Below are 24,127 nucleotides of genomic sequence, written 5' to 3' on the forward strand. Positions count from 1 at the left end.
TCCTGAAATACCTGGAAAATTGCCACTTTTAATGGGGGGCAGGAATGTATTTTAGACTCAATCATGTTACAAATGTGTTCCATCATGTTACAAGATGTTTGTTCTCTTACTTCCCTTTTGCAAATAGCTGAAGCTCTAAATTTGATTTTCATACTATAAAATTAGCTAGCTATGATATGGCTTTTAAAATAATAGAAAATAATGCAAGCAGAGTTTGGCTGAATGGAGAAATTAAGCTCCTGATGTTCAGAGGTGAGTAATTATTACACAGATGATCCCGAGGAACAAACTTCTGGTTATGATCACCCAAAGATAACCTACAAATTCATATTTACTTGAACACACTAGCATCAATTTCTTATGTGGGCAACTGCTGGTTTGCACTGACATTAACTGGTTAAATGCACAATCATTCAAAAAAAAAAATCACACCTTGCCCCTTTACTCTATGCAAAAACCCTTCAATTACTTCTGTGTCATACAAGACACACAAGCATCTTTTTCCACGAGATCATTCCTATTGAACCTGTTCATGAATTTGTGGGTTTGCCCAATATCTTTATGGGAATGTGTCATTCTTGTCTAGTATTTTGCTGTGAAGAATGTTGAAATGAAATGTTAGCTGGTGCTTTGTTAACCAGCCAGCTGATTAGTTAGTAGGCATACCTGGGAACTGAGCTCTTCTGACACTGATATATCACCTTTTTTCAGCCTCACTATGCTGCTGAGTTATTACAATATAAGTAGCTCTTTTTTTTTTTTTTCCTGTTTTGTTTTCCCCCAAGCATTTGGCAGCTCTAGTTTTCATTCTGATGCCAAATAACTACCAACATCCAAATCTCACACTTTCTGCTCCACAGAACTGTTGCTTTCTGATCAACTCTTCCTGCCATAATAGAATCCTATGGCACGATAGAATCCTATGGTGATTATCAAAACAGCTTTTGGAGCTATGGGATAGATTATCTGACAACAGGTCTACTCAGTTTTGGTTATTGTAGGGTGTAGATGAAGACGAGTATGAAAAATGCTGGAATTGTAACCAGTTTATGTCCTTTTTCCTCACTGGACCTATGACAAAAAAGAAGAACAAACTCTTGAGCCATGCCTGCTTTTAAAAATCTACCTGTAGTTTGAGACTCTCCATAACAGAGTGGAAAAAACTAATGTATAATTATAAATAACATGAGATTAACAGAAGTGGAGCTTCTCCATTTAAAGTTTTTTGTGATGGGAATCTGCTAAAATTTGGGGCTGGGGTCAAAATAAAAGCCATTACTAGTTGAGTATGATTTATATTAATGAAAAAGTATAAAAAAAGATATTAAAGATTAACAAGAAGTAGCACACCTCAAATTTAATATAATTTTGAGCTGTATCTTGTTCTTACACTGTTTTTTTCTTCTGCCCTAAGCTTTCATGAGTAACTTTACAGGTATGCAGAACCTGTTGACTTTGACAGGGCTGTAAATGAAGCATGAAGTTATTCATAACTGCACATAGCTAGTGGCAGTAATTATTCAAGGGTTATCTACTTCATGTTATTATGTTTCAGCCAAAATTTGGGATCACTACTGAACATGAATGGACCAGACAGGAGAATCAGAGGGCCCAGACCAAAGTTTGTAGAAGCCCAGGTGTCTGCACACCTCACCTGAAGACTAAAACTAGATGTGCTATCACAAGACATCTTCACAAGTGTTTCAGATGCAGTTTGCTGCAGTCTGCTGTTGTCTGTTTAGGTTCACCACGTGTGCTACAACGTGATTTAGGGCCTAACCTTGATATTACAGATGTTAATCCACAGTTGTGTGTAACTACTTGTAGGACAGAGACAGCTCCTCAGGGCAGGAACCTTGTTTTTGCAGCAGAATTTTAAGCTCATAGTATATTATAAATTATGATATGAAGAATACTGCAAGCCACAGACCCCAAAAACCTATCTAAGGATGTCCTGGTAAAAGCAGAGTAAGGATTGTAAAGTGTCATTAAAAGTGAGTCAAACAACATGCGCACTCAGTGCTAGAGGAATGAGTGCTTTTCAGTCCAACTGCTCACAGTCGCGGCTACACTCTGCTCTTGGCAGGAACTCACACGAAACCCAAGTTTTGGTAACCAAGTGCAGACCCACGCAGCAGCGGGCTCTGTGACCACGCACAGGCCCTCGCTCCGCGAGCCACCCGAGGCACCTTCCAGCCCTGTGGCCGTGGCCGTGGCCGTGGCTGTGCAGGACAGCCGGTCCCCGGCGGGAGCGGCGGTGCCGGCGGCCGGAGCGCGCTGCGCAGGGGCCGCGGGTTCCCCGGCCCGGCGCCCCCGGCCCGTCCCGTCCCCCTGCGCACCGGGCGGGCCGGCACCAGGTGCGGGAGCTGCCGCAGCAGCTGCGGGGACAGGCCACTGCAGGGAGCTCCCCACATGCCCTCTCCGGGCTCCTCCGGCCCGAGCTGCTGATTTCCTGCCAAATCCACTCCTTTCTCCCCGCTCTTCCCTCCACGGACGGACCTCAGCTTTGGCCGCGAAACCCCGAGATTCCCAGTCCTTTCTTCCCCGCTTACTCTCCCGCAGGGCCATCAACAAACACGCTCACCCCTCCCGAAATGTTTCCAGCCTCAGAACTTTCTTAGCAACCGTGTCCCCCGCCGCCCGCGGCGGACGCCTGTTCCTCGCCGCCTGCCCCCCTCCCGCCCCGCTCCGCCGCTGCCTCCGGCCCCAGCAGCTGTCAAGCGGCAGCGCGGGCCGGCGCGCACTTACCCCGGAGCAGAGCGGGGACCGAGCTGCCCACGAGCACCCAGAGGGAAAGGCGCAGCAGCAGCCGCCGCAGGCTCCTCGGCAGCCGGGGAGTCATCGCGGAGCCGGATCGGCGCGGCCGGCGAGCCGCGGGCGGGGCGCGGGGGCGGCGGGGAGGCCGCGGCGGCGGTGGCGGGGCTGGCGGGGAGCGGGGCTGCGCCGCTCCGCTGCTCGGGACCGCGAGTGACTCACTGAAACTTCACTTCGGCGCTGCAGGGGAAACAGGAAATCTTAAACTTCGCAAACAGCTGGGCAGGACTTTCTTACTCTTACAGTAGTTCCTTCTCCCCCTTCCCACAGTCACCCCCTCCCCTGCTCTCGCCCTTTTTCTTTCCTTTTTCTTTTTCTTCCTTTTAACATGAAACCTCACCCAGTTTGGTGTCAATCATCTGCCAGAGGCCAGCCCCTCTCAGGTCTGGCTCTCCCACCACAAGCGCGGCGGGGCCAGTCCCGACGTGCAGTCCGGATCCGTGCGCCTGCCTCCCTCCGAGGCGGGGACCGGGCACAGCCACCCGCCCGGAGCCACACCGGGACTTGCGAGGAGGCTCAAGGTCGACAGGAAACCGCCTGCTCAGACGGCTCCTTTTCCCTGAGAGTTGGAAAGGACCCAGTCGTGTCATTTGGGACATGGGGACTTTGCAGAGCTCCTCCTCGCATCCGTATCCCTGACCTTAATGATGCTGCTGCAGCCTGTTTCCTCTTCTGCAGAACTGGTATCGGAAAGAAGGACGTAACCCCCCGATGAACTAAAGCAGGGAGCAGGGGAGGTTGAAGTCAGGGTAATAGCAGGAAATGTTCACACAGACTGGCTGGGCACTCAGCTTGCAGATGTTGAAGCTGACTAGAACAACTTGTCACCTGCTTCTTATTTTGCTCCCAAATAGGCTGGTTGTGCACTCCTCTGTCTCAAATGCTGTGTATGTGACACAAATGAAATTTGTTTCCATCCTTTGCAAAGGAACTTCTGCCAGAGATTTTGCCTTCTCTGCAAGGGGGAGATTGCACCTAGGATTCAGGGAGTAGGGTCACACCGGTGATGCCAGCTTTTCATGGCCCAGTCAGAGACTATAAGAACCATTCAGCTTTGAACGTGAACAAGGCTTGAGCTCTCTGCCAGTATAAATCCAGCCACTGCATAGCCAGCAGTTGTATTGAGACCCGTTTTCAGCTCAGTGTCTTCCTTCCTCTCTGAGTTAAATGGCTGGGCATTGATTGAAGGGTGATTGTTCGAATGTTGGTGATTTGCTTTTGTCTTGGTTACAACACTAATTAGAGATGCAGATCTGGGTATTTCAGAAAAAGGCCTAAGCCCTAGGGGGAATATATGTAATTATTCTCTGAGTGTCCCAGATCACCTCTGTTTGAATTTGGAAATGTTCGCATAAAGAATTTAATTGGCCTATAACAGACACTAAAAATAAAATCATTGTGATTTTATGTAAATTCAGTTTTAAACGCTCCCTAAATGCATATTTTCACCATGAAATCTCAGTTTATGGCACAAAGTCTCATAAACCTCTCCAAAAACATTTTCCTCTCTCTTACCCCCTTTAAATATAGTCAAGATTCACACAAACAGGTGGCAGTCACCACCTTTCAGAGGTATGAAAAGTTGTGGGCCCCCTTTTGAGCACAGGCTGGAGTGTTCTTATCAGTTCCCGTGCACCAGCTCTGTGCTAGAAAGTGACTGTGTTTTCAGTATCCACTTAAACAAAAGCATTTCTCAACCCCCATAAGTATATACTGTGTGCTGTACACTGCTCTCTCCTTGTAGCTGTCAAGTTGCAAGTGCCAAAGAGTTGCTGTTTGCTTAGAAAGTTGGCTGTGTGTGCTGAACTCTCCTGTTAGTTTTTGGTGACTAAATTCCAACATGAGAAAGAAGTTTAAAAGCAAATAAATACAGATTTATGTTACTATTCAAACCTGTCACGATCAAGGTGTGACTTGGCAAGCTGGCCTCTGCCTCACTTACATCTCTCTCCCTCACATGAGTGCCATGGCTCTTCTCCCACATGAGCATATTCTGCCCAGTCTCTCTCATCCAGAGTCTGGCAGTAGGTGAGGGGCTTGCAGGAGGTGGAGGCTTTGGGAAGAGCTCTATTCAGGTTTCAGATAGACTCAAACCCTTGCGTGCAGCCTGGCCTCACCACCCCTTCTCTCACATGAGGTGATAAGGCACCCATTACCCAGCAAGTGAGGAGTCTACTACAAGTGGAATTTGATATTTCCATGTAAGCACTGCCTTTATTTTCACAGATACGTCATACAGTGAGGACTGTGCTACAGCTGGGCTTTGGGTGTTCAGAGAACCCTTGAGAGTGAGAGGTGTTACTGGAAAGCTTTTGTGTGGAAAGAAAATCTTACCTGGATATCTCCAGGGGAAGAGTAGTATCTTTGTCACCAATAGCCTGTGTGGAAGTTGAAGTAAAGCCAAATGTGGTTCACAGATTTATCCCAGACAGGCTTACTAGCAAAAGCTCATATTTTGCCCTTTTGAGTATTATAAACCTCCCTGTTAGGGCCCAAATGCAGCTTAATCAGGATTCCCTGGACAACCAAACTACATGAAACAAGACTAAGCTGGTAATTTCTTTCCATTTCCTTGTTCATAGTTCCCAGTTCCCTGTTTTCAGATAGCAGTTTGTTCTAGATTGAAACTGTGAATATTTAACCTCAGCCTGACTGAGGTAGAGAAAGAGCCCCCTTCAAAGAGCAGGAGATTAAAGGTGTAAATAATAAACTCCAGCCTGAGGGGAAAGGAAAACCAGCTATTTTCAGTTCCTCACTTAGAAAGGCAAAATATTAAGGTGCTGAATATTGTGTTTTCTTTCTGAGCCTTAGAAATATATGCCGAGCACACAAACAAGTTAGTACCTCTTGTATCTCAGGGCCTCCTAGTGAAGACACGGTAACTGCTTCTTGCTGCAGGTTTTAAGTACAGCTTTTAAAACAGTCCATAAAACTTCCTAGTCTAAATGATCTTTCTTTGTTATTTCAACTATTTTTTAGCTTTCAGTATCATATTTCTGTCAAAATCCCATGTGAACTACAGCATTATTCTCATAGAAGAACACTTTCAAGCTTCTACAAAACATGCATTGTTACTAAGAACTGTCGTTTCACTGTACTTAACATACACTGAACTCAAAACCATTCTGCTCACAGCCACAAACTGCTGATGTGCACAATAGAGCAATTATTTTAATTAGTTTATTAACTCCAGTGTTGCTTTGTTTAAGAATCCCAGAACAAGATTATTCCCAGATCCACTGACTGAGATTTAAGTAAGGCCTATACAGTTGCACTAACACAACATCATATTCATGCTGGTGTAGAGCTGATATATGTGGTGTAGGGTGAGACGTCTCACCTTACTTTAGCTGTCTAAAAGTTAGCCTTGGAATGAATTTCCAGGAGATGGCTGAGACAACCCACCACCTTTTGTGCCATCTGATGGAGCAGTCCTGTTTGTTTGACTGTGATGGGGTAGTCCTGGATCAGGTTTGAGAACTGAAGGATGGAGGACAAGTACTGGATGAACAGAACTGCCATTATGGTGGCAGCAGGGTATAAGATCACCTACATTCCCTTGGTCATCCAAGATATTTCAAAAATCTCCTAGACAGAATGAACTGATGATAGGGAGCATAATTAGCCCAGACATCTACTTTTTAGGTATCTGATGTCAGATGACATGAATCCTAATGAAAATGCTCTTTGAATTGTGTACATCACATAAAGTAAACTACAAGATGCTTTACCCACTGGCAGTCATTGGAGTTAATGCCTGCGATTTTTGTTTGGAGTGACACAAGGCAACCAGGTACATAGTATGCTGATATTGCCTTACTGAAACTATTCATGAAATAACTGGATTAAGTAGCTTGACCCAAATAAAAACATTGATGACTCTGAACAAGTTTCGTCATAACTAATTTCAAAATAAAAATAGGAAATCTGCTTGAAAAACTGACATGTCCCTTTGTAATGTTTTTGTTGTGATACAGATTGGGTTTTGTTTTGAACCAGACTATTAGTTTTGAAATTTTGTTTGTTCTCACCATGTTACATATAAAAAACCAGACATGGGAACAACATACAACACTTTGATTTCACTACAGTAAAGCAAGAGGTTTGTTTTTCAGAGAAATTTTGGTATTTCAGTTCAAATCAAAGTCAAATTCTGTAAGCCTGTATTATTTGAAACTCAAAACCTCTGTTCCCTGCAGCACTCTGTTCACAAAACTGACATTTGCCTGCTAATTTTCAAGTTGAGGGTGCTTGGCATGGAGTATTGGCCTTTCATCATTCTTGATAAAAGCTCTGCCTGTCTTGTGTATCATTGGCTGAAGAACACATCGTCCTCTTTGGAGCAGTGTGAAACTGTTGTGCCCTGTATCACTGTTTGAATCGTATTTCTCTCTTAATTTAGGTTATCATAGAGCACAGAATTACAGCTACTGTTAAATGCAGTTTTCCTCTTTTGTATAATCACTGGTTTCAACTTGTTAATAATAATTTGCACCATTCTGAGAACACACACAGTCTCAAGCAAGGACATTTACAAAAGGTTACATTCATTGTAAAATGTTTTGAAAAACTTATAAAATGTGTTTGGACTTAACACAGCATTATGCTTATCTCATAGATATAATCAAATTAAAACATCTGTTGTGTGTAATCATCCGTCAGAAAAAGGAAATCAGCTTGTTATCAACTCCTGCATACATCAGAGGCAACAAGAATAATGTTATCCTCGAGATTTATCTTAGTAAAGCTTTCTTCACAGATCTCCTGAATGACACTTAGCAAAATAAGGTTTTGAAATATTATTCAGATTAGCACTAGATTCTCAGGGCACTGCTGTTCACATGATCTCTGACTTTTAGCTATGATGCAAATCAACCATTTCTAAGCCTCACTGAATTGGCTTGCTCTGTGTTTACAGTGAATGCATAAATACCCTGCAACAGTGAAAGCAGAACTACATTAGTGTCAGAAGAGATGCCTTTCTTCAATGCTTCTGGCAGGAAACACTATTAATCTCACCACACAACCTTTAAAATGAAAACTTCCATCCTATTTTTCCAAAAGCAAAGGACATTTGGAGGCTTTATACTGTTTTCTTCAGCTTCTACAATGGGTATCTGAGCTGGAGGGAAACCTTGCACACTTCCCTAAGTGTGTTGTATCTTTTGTGTGGAATCTTTTGCATGTGCAAAGAACTAGTAAAATTAAGTCTAGATGATGTGGCATTTTAAAAAGACATGGAAACAAATTATTACAGATATACTCTGCATATAATTTAAGCTGCTCAAAAATATGGTTATCCATGGAACCTGTCTTCATTACCGCATAATTTGTAGTACTTGCTATCATCGAAGCTTGTTTTTATAGGCTCTTCATTAGAAAGAATTTGAACACTGGACGCCAAGCCTCAGAAAATATCTAAAACGATCAAAGAACCTCAGTAGTATAACACAGAGGCCCTTCTGTTTCATTTTTCCCACAGGAACCAAAGGGAGTTGTGAATCTATCGTAGAATATATCCCTAAATCTAATCTGAAAGAATCTCAATACTTCAACCACAAAGCCCCAGAACTGAGTAAAACATCCTCCCACCCCACCAAGCAGAAGATCATGTCTGTGTTGTTCAGGAATGCAGCACACTGACGATGTTAAACTGGCTCATTTGACCGCGATCTTTAAACAAATTTATTTGCGATAGCACAGCTGTTCCTCTCAGGAAGGATATGCATGGTTCCATAATTTTTATCTTCAAGGCAACTTTATGATCTGTGGTCACAGGAGGTAGCTACTGTGCTTTAGAGGTCAAAAGTAAGCAGTTTAGGAGGATCCAGAATGCCTTGGGGGTTGGATATATTTCCAACAGAGCTGACCCCATAACAAATGACCTAATTGTGGCTTGCAAATAACTTAGCTAATAAAATTCACTTTTGCTGTTTTCTTCTTCTGTTATCAAGATCTTCATCAAACTAGCCTGTGAGCCCCATTTTCAGGCTGTGCACACAGTCTCCCACATCTTCCAGCTGGTGGAACATCTCCCCAGTTGGAAGATGCTCTCCATGCAATCCTACCAGCCCTGAATGTGGGGCAGGCACTTCCTGTCACGTGTCAGGCCAGAGAAGCCAGGCTACCATCAATGGTTTCAATTCCTGGCTGTCTAATACTGTCTAATATTGAGCCATAAAAATTACATTGTGCTCACCTGAAACTCTCAGATGTGAAGGATACCTACTCTGTCTGGTAAATTGGGACAAACAGGGCATTAAAGACCTCTGCAAGGATGAGGGAAAGATCATTAATCCACAGCTTCAGTGATACTCAACACTCCCTGCATCACTAGAACAACACAGGGGCTATTAGAGAAGGCTTTAGTGCAATTTGCACCCATTTTGTTACCTTTTTCGATATTAAAGTGTTATAAATAGTCCTTGACTGAGAATTAAGTGTTTTGAAGTTAATAAAAGATTTGTGGTTGGCTCCACTGTCTATGGGGAAATAACACTGCATTTTCTATCAATTTGGCAATTCTGGAATGTTAATTCCCCAACTTCTATGCCCAGATATTGACTTCAGTGAGGGAACAAATGCATATTGCTGGTTCAAAGTCAGTTTTCCCTTCCGTAAAAATGTGTACAACATTTCTTGCTCAACTTTGCCCTGTCTGTAAGAATATTTTTGTCTCCAGAGAAAGTGATTTGGTAATTCTTCTGCCTACTACAAATGGAGGTGCTATTGACAACGATGAAGGGCGAGAGTGTGAGTGAATATTTGATGTCTCTTCACATGCTTTGAAGTATAGATAAGGAGACATGTTGTCCAGTGCTACCATAGTTTGATCTCTGAATCATGCACAGCAATTGGAGCCTTCCCATCCTGAGGGACCTCTGCCAATCTTATATTATAAAAATGCTCAGGAATTGAAGAATTTGTAGGCTTTATAGTGAGTTAAACAAGACAGCCAGGCAGCAGAGTGGGATGTTGTGCAGAGAAGTGTAGTGATGCTCCTTAGGGAGTGAGAATATGCTGTTGAAGCCAGACTGAATTTTCTGAAGAGCTATTAGATGCATGCATTTGCTTGCCATAAATACCAGCCTGGTTTTCATCTCTACCTTTCTTTGATGATATTTTAGTGTGATTCAGAAATAAGAAAAGATTGAAAAGTCAACTTCAGTAATCTCCATCATAAATGAAAAATAATTTACAGCCTGTCTGCATGACATTACTCTTGTATGATTTCAATGTTTTTCCTTTAAAGGGCATGCTGTTCTGAATTGGCGTGTCTTTCTTTTCTTCATTTTGTTGCCTTCTTTTTGACTCCATTCCTTGGGTTCCTTTCTCCCATTTCTCCTATTCTCTATTGCATCTTTCCTTTGTTTCTTTCAGTTAGTTTGTTATGAGTAAATAACCATTTACTCCTAATAATGGGGATAAACTGTCCCCATTGACACTTCCTTTGGGTGTCAATTGTAGACTACTATTAAAAAAATTAAATTTTTTAACATCTTTGCTATTACTACTGTGTCAAACTATGGTAATGTTAGACGTACAAACTGCTTTTTCAGAAGTGTCTTTGCTTGTGTGTGCACATTAACATTTAATCCAAAAAAATCATGACTATTAGTTTCGCTATTAGCAACTACCACACTCACTTAATTAAACAGTGGTAAAACTTCTGGGCCTTATATAGTGTTTTTCAGTCAAAGCCCTGAATAAAGGGCACAGTGAAATGAGAGTGGCATAACATAGTTCACAGCTCATTTATTTGCCCGGTTAACCACAACAAAGAGTCCCAGCCCAGGCTGGTCTCCATTTCATTACCGCCCTCAAAAATTTCTAGGTATTTTCAGATGTGCTGATAAGCTGATGTGTAAAGTCCTGGAAAAACACCATGGCACGATGTCCCACCTTTTCTAGCAGTGAAATCATATATGTGCGTGTGGTGCCGGCAGCTGAACTGGGGTTGGTGTAGCAGAATGAGCTTGGCCTCCTGTACAGAACCTGTTTCCACTCCTCTCTGATCTGCTTATGAAGCTTAGTGGCATGTTGGGGAGTACAGTTCCTATTTTCACTGTAAAAAGGTGCCTAATTTGCAATGATAACACAAACTGATCCTTGAGAGTGCTGACTGTCTGCTGGTGCTCTCCTGCAGTTTGCCTGTCTGTGAGCTCTTCCACCCTTTCCAGGGACCAGATCACTTGCACACGAGTGCTGCACTGTGATCCACTCCCAGACTTGTTTGACACTCACTCCTGAAAGATCCAGTGGGGACAGAGGTAGAGTAGGCTAACTTACACACCCAGATTCATGTTACCAGAGTCTATGCTAACTGCAGTGAAGACCTATCTTCCATGTAACTGAATGGGAAGCTAAAACACCAGCAGACTTTTACCATAACCCAGAGCTGTAGCAGGATGTTTCGGTCTCAGAGCATCTCCTTTCTGTTCTGCCTTCCCCTTTGCCATCAGTGCGTTCTCTCACCTGCTCCTTCCAGTTCTTGAGTCCTCCCTCAAAGTCTCCCTGCAGCAATTTCTAGCCCTTCTGAGTTCCTGCCAGCTGCCACTGCCTGTTCAGCCCACTCTGTACACTGCATGGATTGCTAGGCAGCAGCCCCCAGGGCTGGCATGGTTTGACGTAGTTGCTTTGGGTTGTTGTGCCCTTCAAAGAAATGCTGGGGTACATGCCTTTGTCTATCTTGTGTGGGTCACAATCTATGGCTCTGGTGAAAGATTTTACATGGTATTTCCTGTAAAGTTTCTTAAAACCAATAAAGATTCAAGGAAAAATGCAATCTGAAACACCTACTAGGTCACTGTTTAATTTCTTTCCTTACTTAGCTGCAGTGGGCAAGAGAATTGAAAAGGCAAACAGGAGTTTTAGCACTTCAATGGTGTGATTAAAGTTTGCTGGTCTCACAGTCATACAGTCAATAATGATTGACAAGGGAGTTTTCATCTCTGACTTTCTACCCATAAAAATGTGAAGTGAGTGCTGTCTTGGACTCTTTAAGAACTTGGATATCTGGCTGTTGCTTATTGATTGGTTTTGACGTTATTCATCCTCTTGGGTGTTGGTGAGAGCAATAAGAATCTGTCAAGGAACAAATTTACACAGTTCAAGTCTTGTTCTTTCCCTTGCCCACAGTAAGCCAGACATTGCTGTCAGCCCAATCATTTAGAACACAGGCTCCAAAAGTCTCCAGTCCCACAGGACATCCCCTGAAAGTCACAATTCCTTCCATGTTCCATGACAAGTGGTGCCAGCTGCAGTTGTACTGCAAGGTGCTTGGAGCATAGGGCCAAGCTCCATTGCCTTCCTGTTTTCTGCTCATTGTTAATCCATGTCATGGCAAAGGAAGCCACGCTTTGGAAGGGGTTTTACTGGCAACCAGAAGGCAGGCAGGTCATGGAGGTGATGAAGGGAGCAATGTACCATTTTGCCTCTTCTACACAGACATGTAGACATGCCTTGAACTGCAAGTCAAGCAAACATAAATATAACTTAACCTTCCAGTGGTAGTAATCACTAGAGGAACCTGACTCATTTTTTTTTCACTGCTAATTTTTGCAAAAAGCCTTTTTTTTGTTGTTTGTTTTGCATTGCACTCAAGGTGCAAATTATCATAGTTGCACCATTCGTGACCACAGCTTGTTCCTCTCTTCAGGGAGCCATAAAAGTTTTCTAAGAATCAGAGGAAACCCAATAATTCTTATGCATGAAGAGATACACTGCTCCCTATGAAGTTCTCAAAGATTCTCAGCTGGAATGCATGGTAGAGAAAGAGGCTCGTGGGAAGCACAAGTAAATTTCTTTTCTTATGAGTGAACATTATCACCTAAAAATAAAATTGCTTTGCCTACAGCACTGAACGGATTTTTAAACAAGGAAGTATATTTATTCTTATTTCTGTTGTTTACTTTTGTGTATGGCACATGAACAGAGAAATTGGGGGATAACTCATAACTCTGTGGACATGTTTTCTTCTGTGTAACATGCAAGTAATAACTACTATCCCACCACGTGGATAGGATTTATCTATTAGGGTTTATAAGACAGACTTCACTTTACAGGTGTAAAACACCATAAATGATATATGTACTTCATAACTTTAATGTTTTCTTCTACACGGTCCTTCAGGTGCAAACATCCCTCTCTTTCCAGTGTTCATGTTGATGACTCTTAACAAGACACCTGTTGTATCAAAAGGGATTTATCTAAGGCTTGCTGACTGTACCACTTGCTCCTTGTAGCAGAGTAGCAATCATAGACCAGCAACGTGAGCTTCCAGGTGTGAAAGAAGTGGTGACAAGTGAGAACTGCAGGTGTTGATAGAGTGTGCAAGCCAATATGTGATAAGCAGGAACCAGTGTTTCAAAGCCTAACACATATTTTGCAAAGGCAGCATTTGCAGCCCTTGACAGGAATTAGAGGTTGTTTTGCAGCACCCACAGAATAACCTTCTGCTATTGCTCTACAAAAGGTGCACACCACTTTCAGTTTTTGCAAAGCAGTTTACCACTGCCCTTACATACAGGCAGCTCAGAGCATGCAGCTGCTGGGGGGCTTTTTGCCTCCTTCTGCAGCAGGCAGCCATTTCTGGCCTTCACCAGCACCATTAGGAGATGGGCCCGACTTGTAAAGCCTGAATCTGGATCCAAACACAATTTTTTTCAGCATTCATAGATCTTATCCTAGGTTTGGGCTTGCTCCTCTCAGATCAAAGACCAGCTGCAAAACTTGTCTTCCAACCAAAACTTCCTCAAAGCTTTGAGGGTCTTGGGTTGCAGCTCTGTTTTAGCTCAATTTCTGGCTACTTTTGAAAACTCTATATGTAGAAAATTTAAGGGCAGCAATTGTCCCATTGAAGTCAGTAGAGTCTTGCTTTCTTGACACTGATTAAAAAAGGGCATGTAGGTCATATAGGTAAGATCAATACTAACTAGAATATTCAGGAATTTTCCTACAGGTCTAACATTTGGTTGCAAATCAGCCACCTTAGGTCCATAGGATTCTCCATTTTGTGATCTCATTTTATTACATTAGATGCATAGACATCTCTATGTAATATTAACTCAAGAAACATGTCCAAAAGACAGTCCTTGTTTATTTTGACCTTATACATTCCAGTTGTTGCCTCTGAGGAGGTGGGTTGTTTCCTCTAAGAGATTTAGTGCAGAGATAGCATAACAGATTAGAGTGGACTATTGAGCCATTCCAAGGAACTAATTGTTACATTCCTGCCATTGTTTAAAACCCAGGTTGGAGCCAGGTAGGTGAGAACTGATACCCTGAGTGGCTCAGAACACCTTTTGCCCAAAGGAAAGGACAGCACTAAGCAGAGCACAGCACTCCCCGGGGTCATGCATGAGTTTTTAGTACAGTTTTTGCTCTTAGCGCTATGTTGCAAGGGTTTTGGCAAACATCTTGCTCTAGGAAAAAGAGTCTTTCTAAAGCGTGTGTTATTAGTTATCTTTGTTTGTTTGTAATGAAATTAAAATTGAATGGGTTGTGCTCACTGAGCAGCACAGAAACAGCAGTTGGCTTGAAATGAAATGAGCTTGAGTTGAAAACCCTCATCTTCTGATATGCTGGGCAATTTCCTCATAAAAGTGTGAGAAAAGTTATTTGTATAAACATTTGATTCTCCAGCAGTGTACAAAGAAACACTATCAGTAGCAGGAGGTGGCTGTGGTCACAGCTAAGCAGTCTCAGTGACCTTAGATTACTAACCTAGCACTGCATTGCTCCTGGGCTCTTGTCAGCCTGTGAAACACACCAGCGGGCTCTGTTCAGTCTCTGTGTGAAACTTCATTGTGTTGGATGAAGGAAATCTTCATCTCTCTGAATTTCATCTCAGCTGATAATGACAGCTGTTTTTTAAGGGCTTAGAAAACCAGCAAGAGCAAAAAGACTCTATCAGACGTTAGAGGTCAGAACAGAGCCCTGGGAAAATCTGCAACTGCAGCAGCACCTGTCATGTGTAAGGAAGGAAAGAGGAATAAATTCCTGTGGTTATTTATGGTCCCATCTCAGTTCTGTTACTGCTCTTGCCAAATGAGTATAGGCAAGAGATTTAAGATTTCCAGTGAAGTAATTTCAGGCAAAATAATCCACAATGGAATTATTTTAAATAATTGTTGAAGAGACTACCAAGGGAAATAAGAGAAAAAGTGCCACCCCTTTTTAACTGGGTGGAAGGATGTTTTTGGAGAGTTATGTGGTAAGAACCCATCTGTAGCATAGTATCTTGGCATTTTACAATATTTTGTGCAATTGCTGTGACAGCAAACTTACCTACAATAGTTTAGCAGAGAGATTAAAGCAAGGAAAGCAACTTTTACAGGGGAGAATTATAAAACAGTGCCTCACAAGTGACAAGAAGCAGCTCTTCAAGGAATACCAATTTACACACAGATTGACAGAGTTAGCAAGAATTTTTGCAACAGTGCCACCTGGCCTTCCTTTGGAGGAGGAGAGTGCAGCACACACATGCCTTGTTCAGGTGGAGCACCGCAGAAATGCATTGTTTAAAACTGACTGATATTTGTAATGGGGTTAATGTTCAAGTTCAAATGCTTTTGCAAAATAGTTAGCACAGGTTACCTCTGAGCTGTGGCCAAGAATAAAATACAGGCACTCAGATTCAAAGGTATCCAACCTTCTCCCTTGAACAAACTATGACATTCTCAGAAGTTCTTGATTTGTAATCAGAACCAATTAGATTAAACCAGTGAGAGAGATGTCTGTGGATTTATTTACATTCGTTAATGTCAAACTACATTGGACAATCAGGATCCAGTGTGAATCATTGGGAAAGGATGAAGGTGTTAGTACTCCTTTAGCTCACCTAACAAGGTCCGGCTTTTAATATTAAAGCAAAATTCTAAGCCCTTCCCCAGGGCCTGTAATTATTTTACTGCTATTTACTCCGAGTGCTTTTCTAATTTCTAATGTAACTGTCCCTAAACTACTGAAGTCTTACTGGATAGTAAGAACTCTTCTCATGCTGGAAGCTTAAACAATTCATATGGCTCAGCTGATCAGGAATGTTGTTTTTCTTCAGTGTGAGCTATAGTCATTAGATCCATGTATTCATTTTTTGTGACACCCCTGAGAAATGACTCCACTGTGTTACTGCTCCACAAAGGAAGGAAAAGAGGGAAGCAGCAAATATAGCAGCTTTCCCTGATCTGAGGAAGTTGCACAAGAAATGTTCTTTATGATATCCCTAAGAGGATCTGTTGGGCAAACCAGCTTAGTTCCATGTTCCCCAGGAGTTCTCCTTATTCATGACATTAGAAAGGACTAAGATTTGGTGAAGACTTCTTAGAAAATCTAAAGAAATATATATTTTCTAAGCTTTGAAAGGGAATGGCATTTCCTTCCCTAACCACATTCTATTAAAATACTTCCAAAATATTTAGAATTTTCACAAGTGTTTATTTTGGTGGTTTTACTGCCTCTCCCCCCTGTACACCCCAGTTTGCCACTAAAATGGTCAAATGAAGGAATAACTAGAAAAACAATAAAGTATGATTTCCGACTCTCCTGATGAATCTTCTCCAGATTTGAACAATAATAATAAAAATATAATCTTCAAAATAATGCAAATTTATCATTAAAGAAAATATGCAATTAATTTTTTTATTAACTTTTTGGGTTTTGAGGAGCACTGGCAACAATTATGGTGGCTGCCTTAGGTCCCTAAAGAAGGGTGGTGTTGGTAGAGAGTCTTTTGTGCTAAGCAAAATGCAACACTAAAATGAATTGTTTGAGTTAAACCAACGTTGTTTCTCCATGGACACTCTTAGACATCTTTACTCCTGGTTTATGTTGCCAGAGATTAATTCAGGTGGGAAGAATAAGACTGAGATGTCTCCATTAGTTATGCTCATCTAGAGAAAATACCGGGAAACAAATCATTTGTGGTAAATGACCAGAAGCTTAAGGGAGATGCTTGTGAAATGACATACTTTCTTTTAAAAATTGGAAGGATGACTGATCATTGGAAAACAAGCCCTGGTCCAGATGGTGGTAGATTCTGCATTTCTTGATGTCTTCAGATTGAGGAATTGTGTTGCAACTGAAGACAAGTTACTGGACCAAGTCAGAATTAAAGTGAGTCAGACCAAGTTGATTAATAATCTTTTCTGACCATAAATTACAGGAACCTCCAAAAAATTATGAAAATAGTAGGAAAAGTGTGGGCAGCAGCTCCCTCTGTCTAGCTCCAGCTGCTCCTTCTCACTGGTTGTAGGCTCAGGACAGAACACTTCTCTTATCTATGGCAACTAAGAAAGTGAGATCCTTTAGCTTTTTTGTTTTGAACTAATCTCTCTCTCTCTCTGAGCTTCTTTGCCATTTCTATTAGGCCCTTTTTACATGGATAAATTTGGATTCCTTGTAGAAATTCCTCCATGTATGGCAGAAAAGAAGACCCATGGTTTCAGCTTCATGGGATCTGCTTGGGACAATTTCCACAGCAACAGTCACTATGAGTGGGAAAATGGCTCTTCCCATAAGTGGCTCCCACCAGTAACAGGTGTTGGATGTTTCTGCCTGCCTGCCTGCCTACCCAGTTTTGCTACAAGAATGGCAGTTTGGAATGATTATTTCTCCCCTTTTTTTGCAGTTGTTACATACAGGAGATTGGGTGAACCATTCATTTCATTGTAGAATCACAGAACATCCCGGGCTAGAAGGGACCTTGAAAGATTGTCTAGCCCAACTCGCTGAATGCACAGAGCTAAAAGGCAGGCTCTACTCCCAAAACTTTGACAGTCATACATAAATACATGTTTTCTACCAGCCTTTATTTCTTCTACTCTGTGAACTAGTTGCTTTCATCAGGTGTCTGAGATTGTCCCAAAGCACAGCAAGGATTCGTTTGCGCCAATGTATGTCTCTTAGCCAGCAATGAATGCAGCCAGAATGGTGGTGGAAAAGGAAATCAGGGAGGACACACAACTGCCACATGAACAACCAAGACAAAAACCACCGATTCGTGCAAATTAACTTGTAATCTTCTTCTCCGTAGAAATGTGTGTTAGCCATAGATTTACAGCTGGCTTTCTGTCATGAATTCCGGTCAGGTCTGCTGCTCAGTTTAATTCAAAGCAGCAGCCCGTTTCCCAGCAGCTGCTCCACAACTTAGGACCAAGCACATCTCTGAGACCTGAGACTCCGGTCCATACAGCTAGGTAAAACATATGTCCATTGCCCTCTTAGCTCTGTAAGATATTCTAAAATGAAAAAGGTTGTTGGCAAGCCAGTTTGCCCATGAATTCTCCTTGTGACAGGAATACTGACTCAAGGGTGATTTATATTTGAAGACCAAAAGCATTTTTCCTATGCAATTTACTTACTCTTGCAAGCCTTTTGGCCTCAGTGCAGTAAGTCTGCGTATCCTCACTTTCACCTAAGCTTTCTGTGTCAACCCTTACTATCCAACTTTTCCGAAGGAAAACATGCATTTTGATGGAGTATTCCTTTCAGTTTAATTTACTTTTATTCACATTCTTTACTATCATATAGAAACCAACCTCTCTACAGTGGTTTAATCTGTACTCCCTTGTATTTAGTCACTTGTCAAAATAAACATAAATATTAAACTATTTCACTGTTTTAAGAGCAGTATCTAAATACAGCCTCCCTCCACCCTCCTGTGTTTTCACTCCAAATGAAACAATTGCTTTACTTGACCAGCTCCAACATTTTTGTTATCACCTAAGAAGTACACTGTCTTAACAACCTCAAACTGAGTATGAAGCAGCAGAGAACTTCTCAGTATTCAAGCAGAAACAAATTCTATTCCACGTGAATAAATCACATGAACTGACTTTTGCACTCAGAAGGTCTCACTCATGGAACTCTAGAATTCAAATTGTTTTAAACCGCAGAGTACTTGCAAGCCTTTATGGCCTCCCTTGAAATAAATGTAACTGAAGCTGGAAAGAGCCTGAAGGTAAAAAAATGAGGTACTAAGCCTTAAATCCTAAACAGAACAAGGCACTATCTGAATTTCTTCCACAGAACATCTAAAGCAATAATAAAGTCCTTGGTTGCCTCTGCCTATGGTCTGTGGGATCAAGATTCACTAAGTTGTGGGGTGCTTTTGGGAGGCTGGTTTTGTTTTGTTTATTGGGGGTGAAAGGAAGAGGGGATTATGGAATAGAAACAGCTGTTGAATTGTGTCATATGTGGTAATAAGCTCCTTTCCTCCCCACCCAATCACATAGGGAAAACACCACTATTTCATCAAGATGATCAGAATACAGAAGAGCATTCCACAGCAGCATTACCTTGGCAAGAGGTACAGACATCGCAAAGCAAAATGAAATTGTTTTTGCAAGTAGTTCTCCCACATTTTTTCCTGAACCCCGTGATCTAAGGCACATCAGAGGTATCCACCTTACTCTGACATTTCTTCAGTTCCTTTGAAAATTATGGCCAAGGCTGTAAACAGGTACTGAGAGAAAGTAGAAGCCTGCTGAGGGACTTGAGTTCAGACTCAAAGCACCTTACACTATGGAAAAAGTCAGCAGTTACCTTCTGGATCTATTTGCAGGTTTCAGATTCTACTTCTGTTACAAGAGTTCAGGATGGAGGTGACAACTGCATGAATCACTGGGACGACATGTCCATCTACAAGGAAATGACGGAGTTTCCTAGCGAGCTGAAAGTGAGAGAAAGTATTTCTAGGAATTGCTGCAAATTTGATCATCCACGTCTAACGAGGAGTCAGCCATAACTGATGAATAAGGGCTATATATCTTTGAGGAAAGGTGGTGACAGTGTTTTGGCCAACTCTTCAAAGTGTTTCTCCTTTCAGCCAGACACACTTCAGTCTTGCCTGTATTCAGCCTGAGCTGACTGTGCTTCATCTACACAGTTTCCCGTAGGCATTTTGACATGGTACAAGTGGTGGTTGCATTGCTCAACAGGGGGTGTACAGGAGGACAAAGAAGACAAGGTAAGTTTGAGTGGACATGGTAACTGTGAGATAACTTATATTAAGGCAGAATTCCCTTCTAGGTATTTCACCAACACCTTTGCAACACCAACAGCCTCATCATGCACTCTGAACGCTTCGTGAAAGGTGCCAACCCGTGTCTCCTGGTAGGAGCTCACCTGCCCAGACTGAACTGAGTTGTGCTAATGGGGATCAGCTGGCAGAGCCTCCTACTGGAGCCCTTCTGGATAAGGCTTTGTGACACAAGGTACATCAGAAGATAAACAGGCTGTGCTGGCCAAGAGAGATTCCCCCCACACACTTCTGTCCTCTGAACATGCATGCAAATCACTGCAGTACAAACTTGCCATTCAGGAGGTCTGAACATCTCAAATAAATGACCAGATTTCAAAAGCCCCCAGCACTCACACAGGAGCCAGAAAGAAGTTTTCCAATCGGAATAAACCAAAACCCACTTTGATGCCAATGAGAGCAATAGGAATCTTGGACAGTCAGTGCCTGAGATAGCCCAAAGGACCTGAGCTCCAAGAACAGGAGCTCTGCACAGGGCTGCTAAATCCTTCAGAGTACATCCTTCATTGCTGCAGCCTCAGACTTTGGTACAGCAAAATCACCAATAGATGCCTTCAGCTATTTTTATATGATATTAATGAAACCAGTGGATTCTCAGCTTGCAAATCTGAAACTGCCATCTGCTCAGTGTTCCTGCTTTCTGAGTGCTTGTGTGCTCTTTTTTTATTCTGCCTAACACACATTCTTGATGCCATTGAAGTCAAGAGGAGTTTATTGTTAAAGATGGCCATGGAGAACTACCTGCAGAATTTGGTAAATTGAGTACCTGCAGTGCAAAGATGCTTCATAATGAATCAAAGAAGAAAATCAAAGTTTAAGAACAACAAAACATATGCTGTTCAGTATTGCTCTGCATTATACTGTTGCTGAGAGGATGAAATACAGGTGAAATATGAATGCTGTTATGTGAAATACATATAACAACATTTAAGAGTGCTAAATAAATTGTTCTTTTGCTTTAGTTGAAGAATTGTAAACTGAAAATAATATCCCTTTTGTGTGAGGAAAAATGCTCTAAATTAGAATTGTTCAAGAAAATCTGTGCAAATTCAAACTATTCCCAAAGACAGAGAGCAAGCACTAAAAAATTTTCTCCTAAAAATCACTATGCTGGTTGCACTTGCCTACTATGTAATTTTCTCTTCTTGCAATTCATCCATAGTCTTCAAACTTGCAATCTCAGGATAATAATTTTCACAGTGCATGCAAGCAGTATGGTATGTGAGACTTGGGTATATGCAGAAAAAAGCAAGCTGTCCATTCAGTTGTTTGGTGGGCTGAAAGGTAGTCAATGGCTGCTCTGCGCTTCTAGTTTTGGAGGTTTCCTTTCAAAAGTTTTTGTTTCACAGCACAGCCTTGAATTACTGGATTCAAATGGATGTCCATAGTTTATGCATTCTTAAGGCACAATTTAATACTTAAAGCTGAGACATCCAACCTCTAAGACAAATAAAATACTTCTACTTTTTTTTTTTAATATGGATAGATTTTCTTTCAAATATCAGATAATATAAATTGGCAACAAGAACTATACTGTATCAGTAATTTCTCTTACTTGTTGTTTAATACATATATAGGCAAGAACGGGAAAGAGATGGCCAGGAGCGGGGAGGGGGCAGACTGGACAGATGATGAGGACTTTTAAACATCTGTTACATTTCCAGAATTCCATTCCTGGTAAGACTTTAAAATGTCACAGCTGCTGCCCTTTTGCTTGTATGATTATTTCTCCAGCTGTGTGGAAATGCTGCAAAACCATTTTGTGACCTGTCACAGAAAATATTTTGACTCAACAACCAATAATATAGAAATTCCTACTAAATAGTATTACATAACTCTGGTGTTAGTGTGGATTAAAAAAAATTGTTGATTCTTAATCATTGTATTTAGAGGTGAGGTGTGTATAATGTATTTTCCCAGCAAAGTTGCATTCCTTATTCTTTTAAGAGTTTACAACTTGGTTCTTTGGATCTCCTCTATACACTTAAGCCCAAGTTAAGGGAAGGGTTAAAAGGCAATTAAGGGATAGACTTTATCCTTCACTGGAGACTGATTTCTGGCTCTCTGTACTACGTGCAGGGATAAACCCCCTGCAAATCAGAAAGAATTTTTTTTAGCAATAGGCTTTAGAAGTGGCTACCCAAGTACCCGAGAAAATGAAAATGGATAAGAGGGAAAAGTTATCTAGGAGAGATGTGAGGCTGGAAAAGTCTGGGAAAGCACTACAGGGAAGTTATTCCAATTGCTTTAAAAATACTTCCCCTGATGGTTCTGGGTTCTTTTGCAAAATGTCTCAGTTATCAAACCCTGCAGAGACACAATTCTGCCATTTCTCAGACAGGGCTGACTGACTGCTGGCCACCTGACAAACTGGGGAGATGCTCCACAATAGTAAGTGGTCACTGAGCTGCCAAGTAAAGCCAGTGGTCTGCAGAAGGGTGAGGGATAGAGAGAGGCTCACTTCAACTCCCCGTGTTGTCATGAGAGATTGCTCAGAGCCACATCCAACCAGGCCTTGAACACTTCCAGGATTGGGGCATCCATAACTTCTCAGGGCAAACTGTTACAGTGCCTCACCACCCTCACAGTAAAGAATTTCTTCCTAATATCTAATCTAAACTTACTGTGTTTCAGTTTGAAGTCATTCCCCCTTGTCTTATCATTACATGCCCTTGTAAATACTCTCTCTCCAGCCTTTCTTGTAAGCTCTCTTCAGGTACTGAAAGATCTCAGGTCCTCCTGAAACTTTCTCTTCTCCAGGCTGAACAAACACAGTTCTCTCAGCCTTTCCTCACAGGAGAGGTGTTCCATCTGTCTGATCATCTTGCTGGTCCTCCTCTGGAAACACTCCCTTGCCCTGCTGCCCACTCTGCTCTGGATGCAGCCCAGAAGACCTTTGGCTTCCTGGGCTGTGAGTGCACATTGTTGGGTCATGTCCAACCAGTCCATCTCCTCCACCAGCAACCCCAAGTCCTTCTCCCCAGGGCTGCTCTCACTCTGGTCATCCCCAGCCTGTACAGATATTGGAGGTGGTTGTCCCAACCCAGGTACAGCACCTTGCACTTGGTCTCGTTAAACCTCATGAGATTCCCATGGGCCAACATCTCAAGCTTGTCCAGGTCCCTATCAGTGGGATTTTATGTTAAAGCAAAGTAATTTCTGTTTTCTCATGTTTGCCCTATGCTAGCACAAGTTAAAAGAGCCAAGCTCCCAGACTCTCTGGCACAAATGTGTATCATAGACCTTGACAATGCTTCACAAAATAGTAATTACTTCTTCCAAATTACATGAAAAAATGGAGAGAAAAAGAGACAGAAACCTAGAAGGAAGCATGACTGCTTGTCTCCACAGCCAAGTGTTTGCTACCATCTTGTGATGCTGCCCCACAAGATTAGAATATGACCTCTAAATGTTACTTCTCTTCAGTCAGTCTTCAGGGGAGAAGCTAATGGCTAGCTAGAGATCAAGAGGGAATCCTGTCACACACACAAGTACAAGAACAATATTATGCACCTGGCTAAGTGTACATACCTGGCTAAAAACATTAAATACCCATCGGTGTTCATTATCTTAACTTACATCAAGTTATTGACTGTGTCTGAAAGCAGGAAACTAGGCTAAAATGGACAGGTTTTTTTTTGTTGTTGTTGTTGTTTTTTGTTTTGTTTTTGGTTTTTTGAGGAAATTAGGCAAAACTACTGCTGGTAACAACAGCCCACAGATTTCCCAGCATGTCACTGCAAAGATATTGAGGAGGAGATTCAAAATTTGGCGAAAGAACTGATTTTCAGATAGATGCTTTCCCACCTCACTGAAAAATGTCTTTAAGAAAAATCATTCAACCCTCTCAGAAAACTCATGTTTTTTGGCTTTTTTTTCCCCCCTAAAAACGGGTTCCCAAGGGTCAGTTCTTTAGACTCCTTCCAGTAATACTTGCACATGTAAGAAAATCCCAGGATGACAGATTCTAGACTGACCAGAATTCTATGGTTACATTGGATTAACTTCTTAGAAAAACATTGCATTTTCTGTAATTTGTTTCATAATCACATAAGGTCAAATATTTAGCCAAATTCGTGGAAGAATTATGTTGAGTTTATTGGGGTTTTGCAAGATGTTAGTGGGTGCAAAATGAAACTGTTGCTACCATTTTCAAAGCCCTATTTGTTTGAAGTACTGCTGAGCTTCACAGTTATTCTTTAGGCTCTGTATGGAGCAATGCTTTGGGAAAATAAACAAGTATCAGACTCTGACCCCATGTTGCACTTGTTCAGT

General features: G+C 41.9%; 1 protein-coding gene across 2 annotated transcripts in view; it reads right to left on the reverse strand.

The window, feature by feature from the left end:
* The window catches only part of TGFBR2 (transforming growth factor beta receptor 2), a 68,666-nt gene extending 65,238 nt beyond the window's left edge, over nucleotides 1-3,428 (reverse strand). Inside the window, exon 1 of one of the 2 annotated variants that reach the window (XM_048301442.1) lies at nucleotides 3,155-3,428. In XM_048301442.1, the coding sequence (XP_048157399.1) occupies nucleotides 3,155-3,413 (259 nt within the window). In that variant the 5' untranslated portion in view covers nucleotides 3,414-3,428. Of the gene's footprint in view, nucleotides 1-2,748; nucleotides 2,890-3,154 lie in introns of those variants that run through there. The other variant, XM_048301448.1, reaches the window with a different exon arrangement.
* Between the last annotated feature and the right edge of the window lie 20,699 nt (nucleotides 3,429-24,127).

The sequence above is a fragment of the Corvus hawaiiensis genome, chromosome 1 (assembly GCF_020740725.1).
Source record: "Corvus hawaiiensis isolate bCorHaw1 chromosome 1, bCorHaw1.pri.cur, whole genome shotgun sequence".
Classification (NCBI taxonomy): Eukaryota; Metazoa; Chordata; class Aves; order Passeriformes; family Corvidae; genus Corvus; species Corvus hawaiiensis.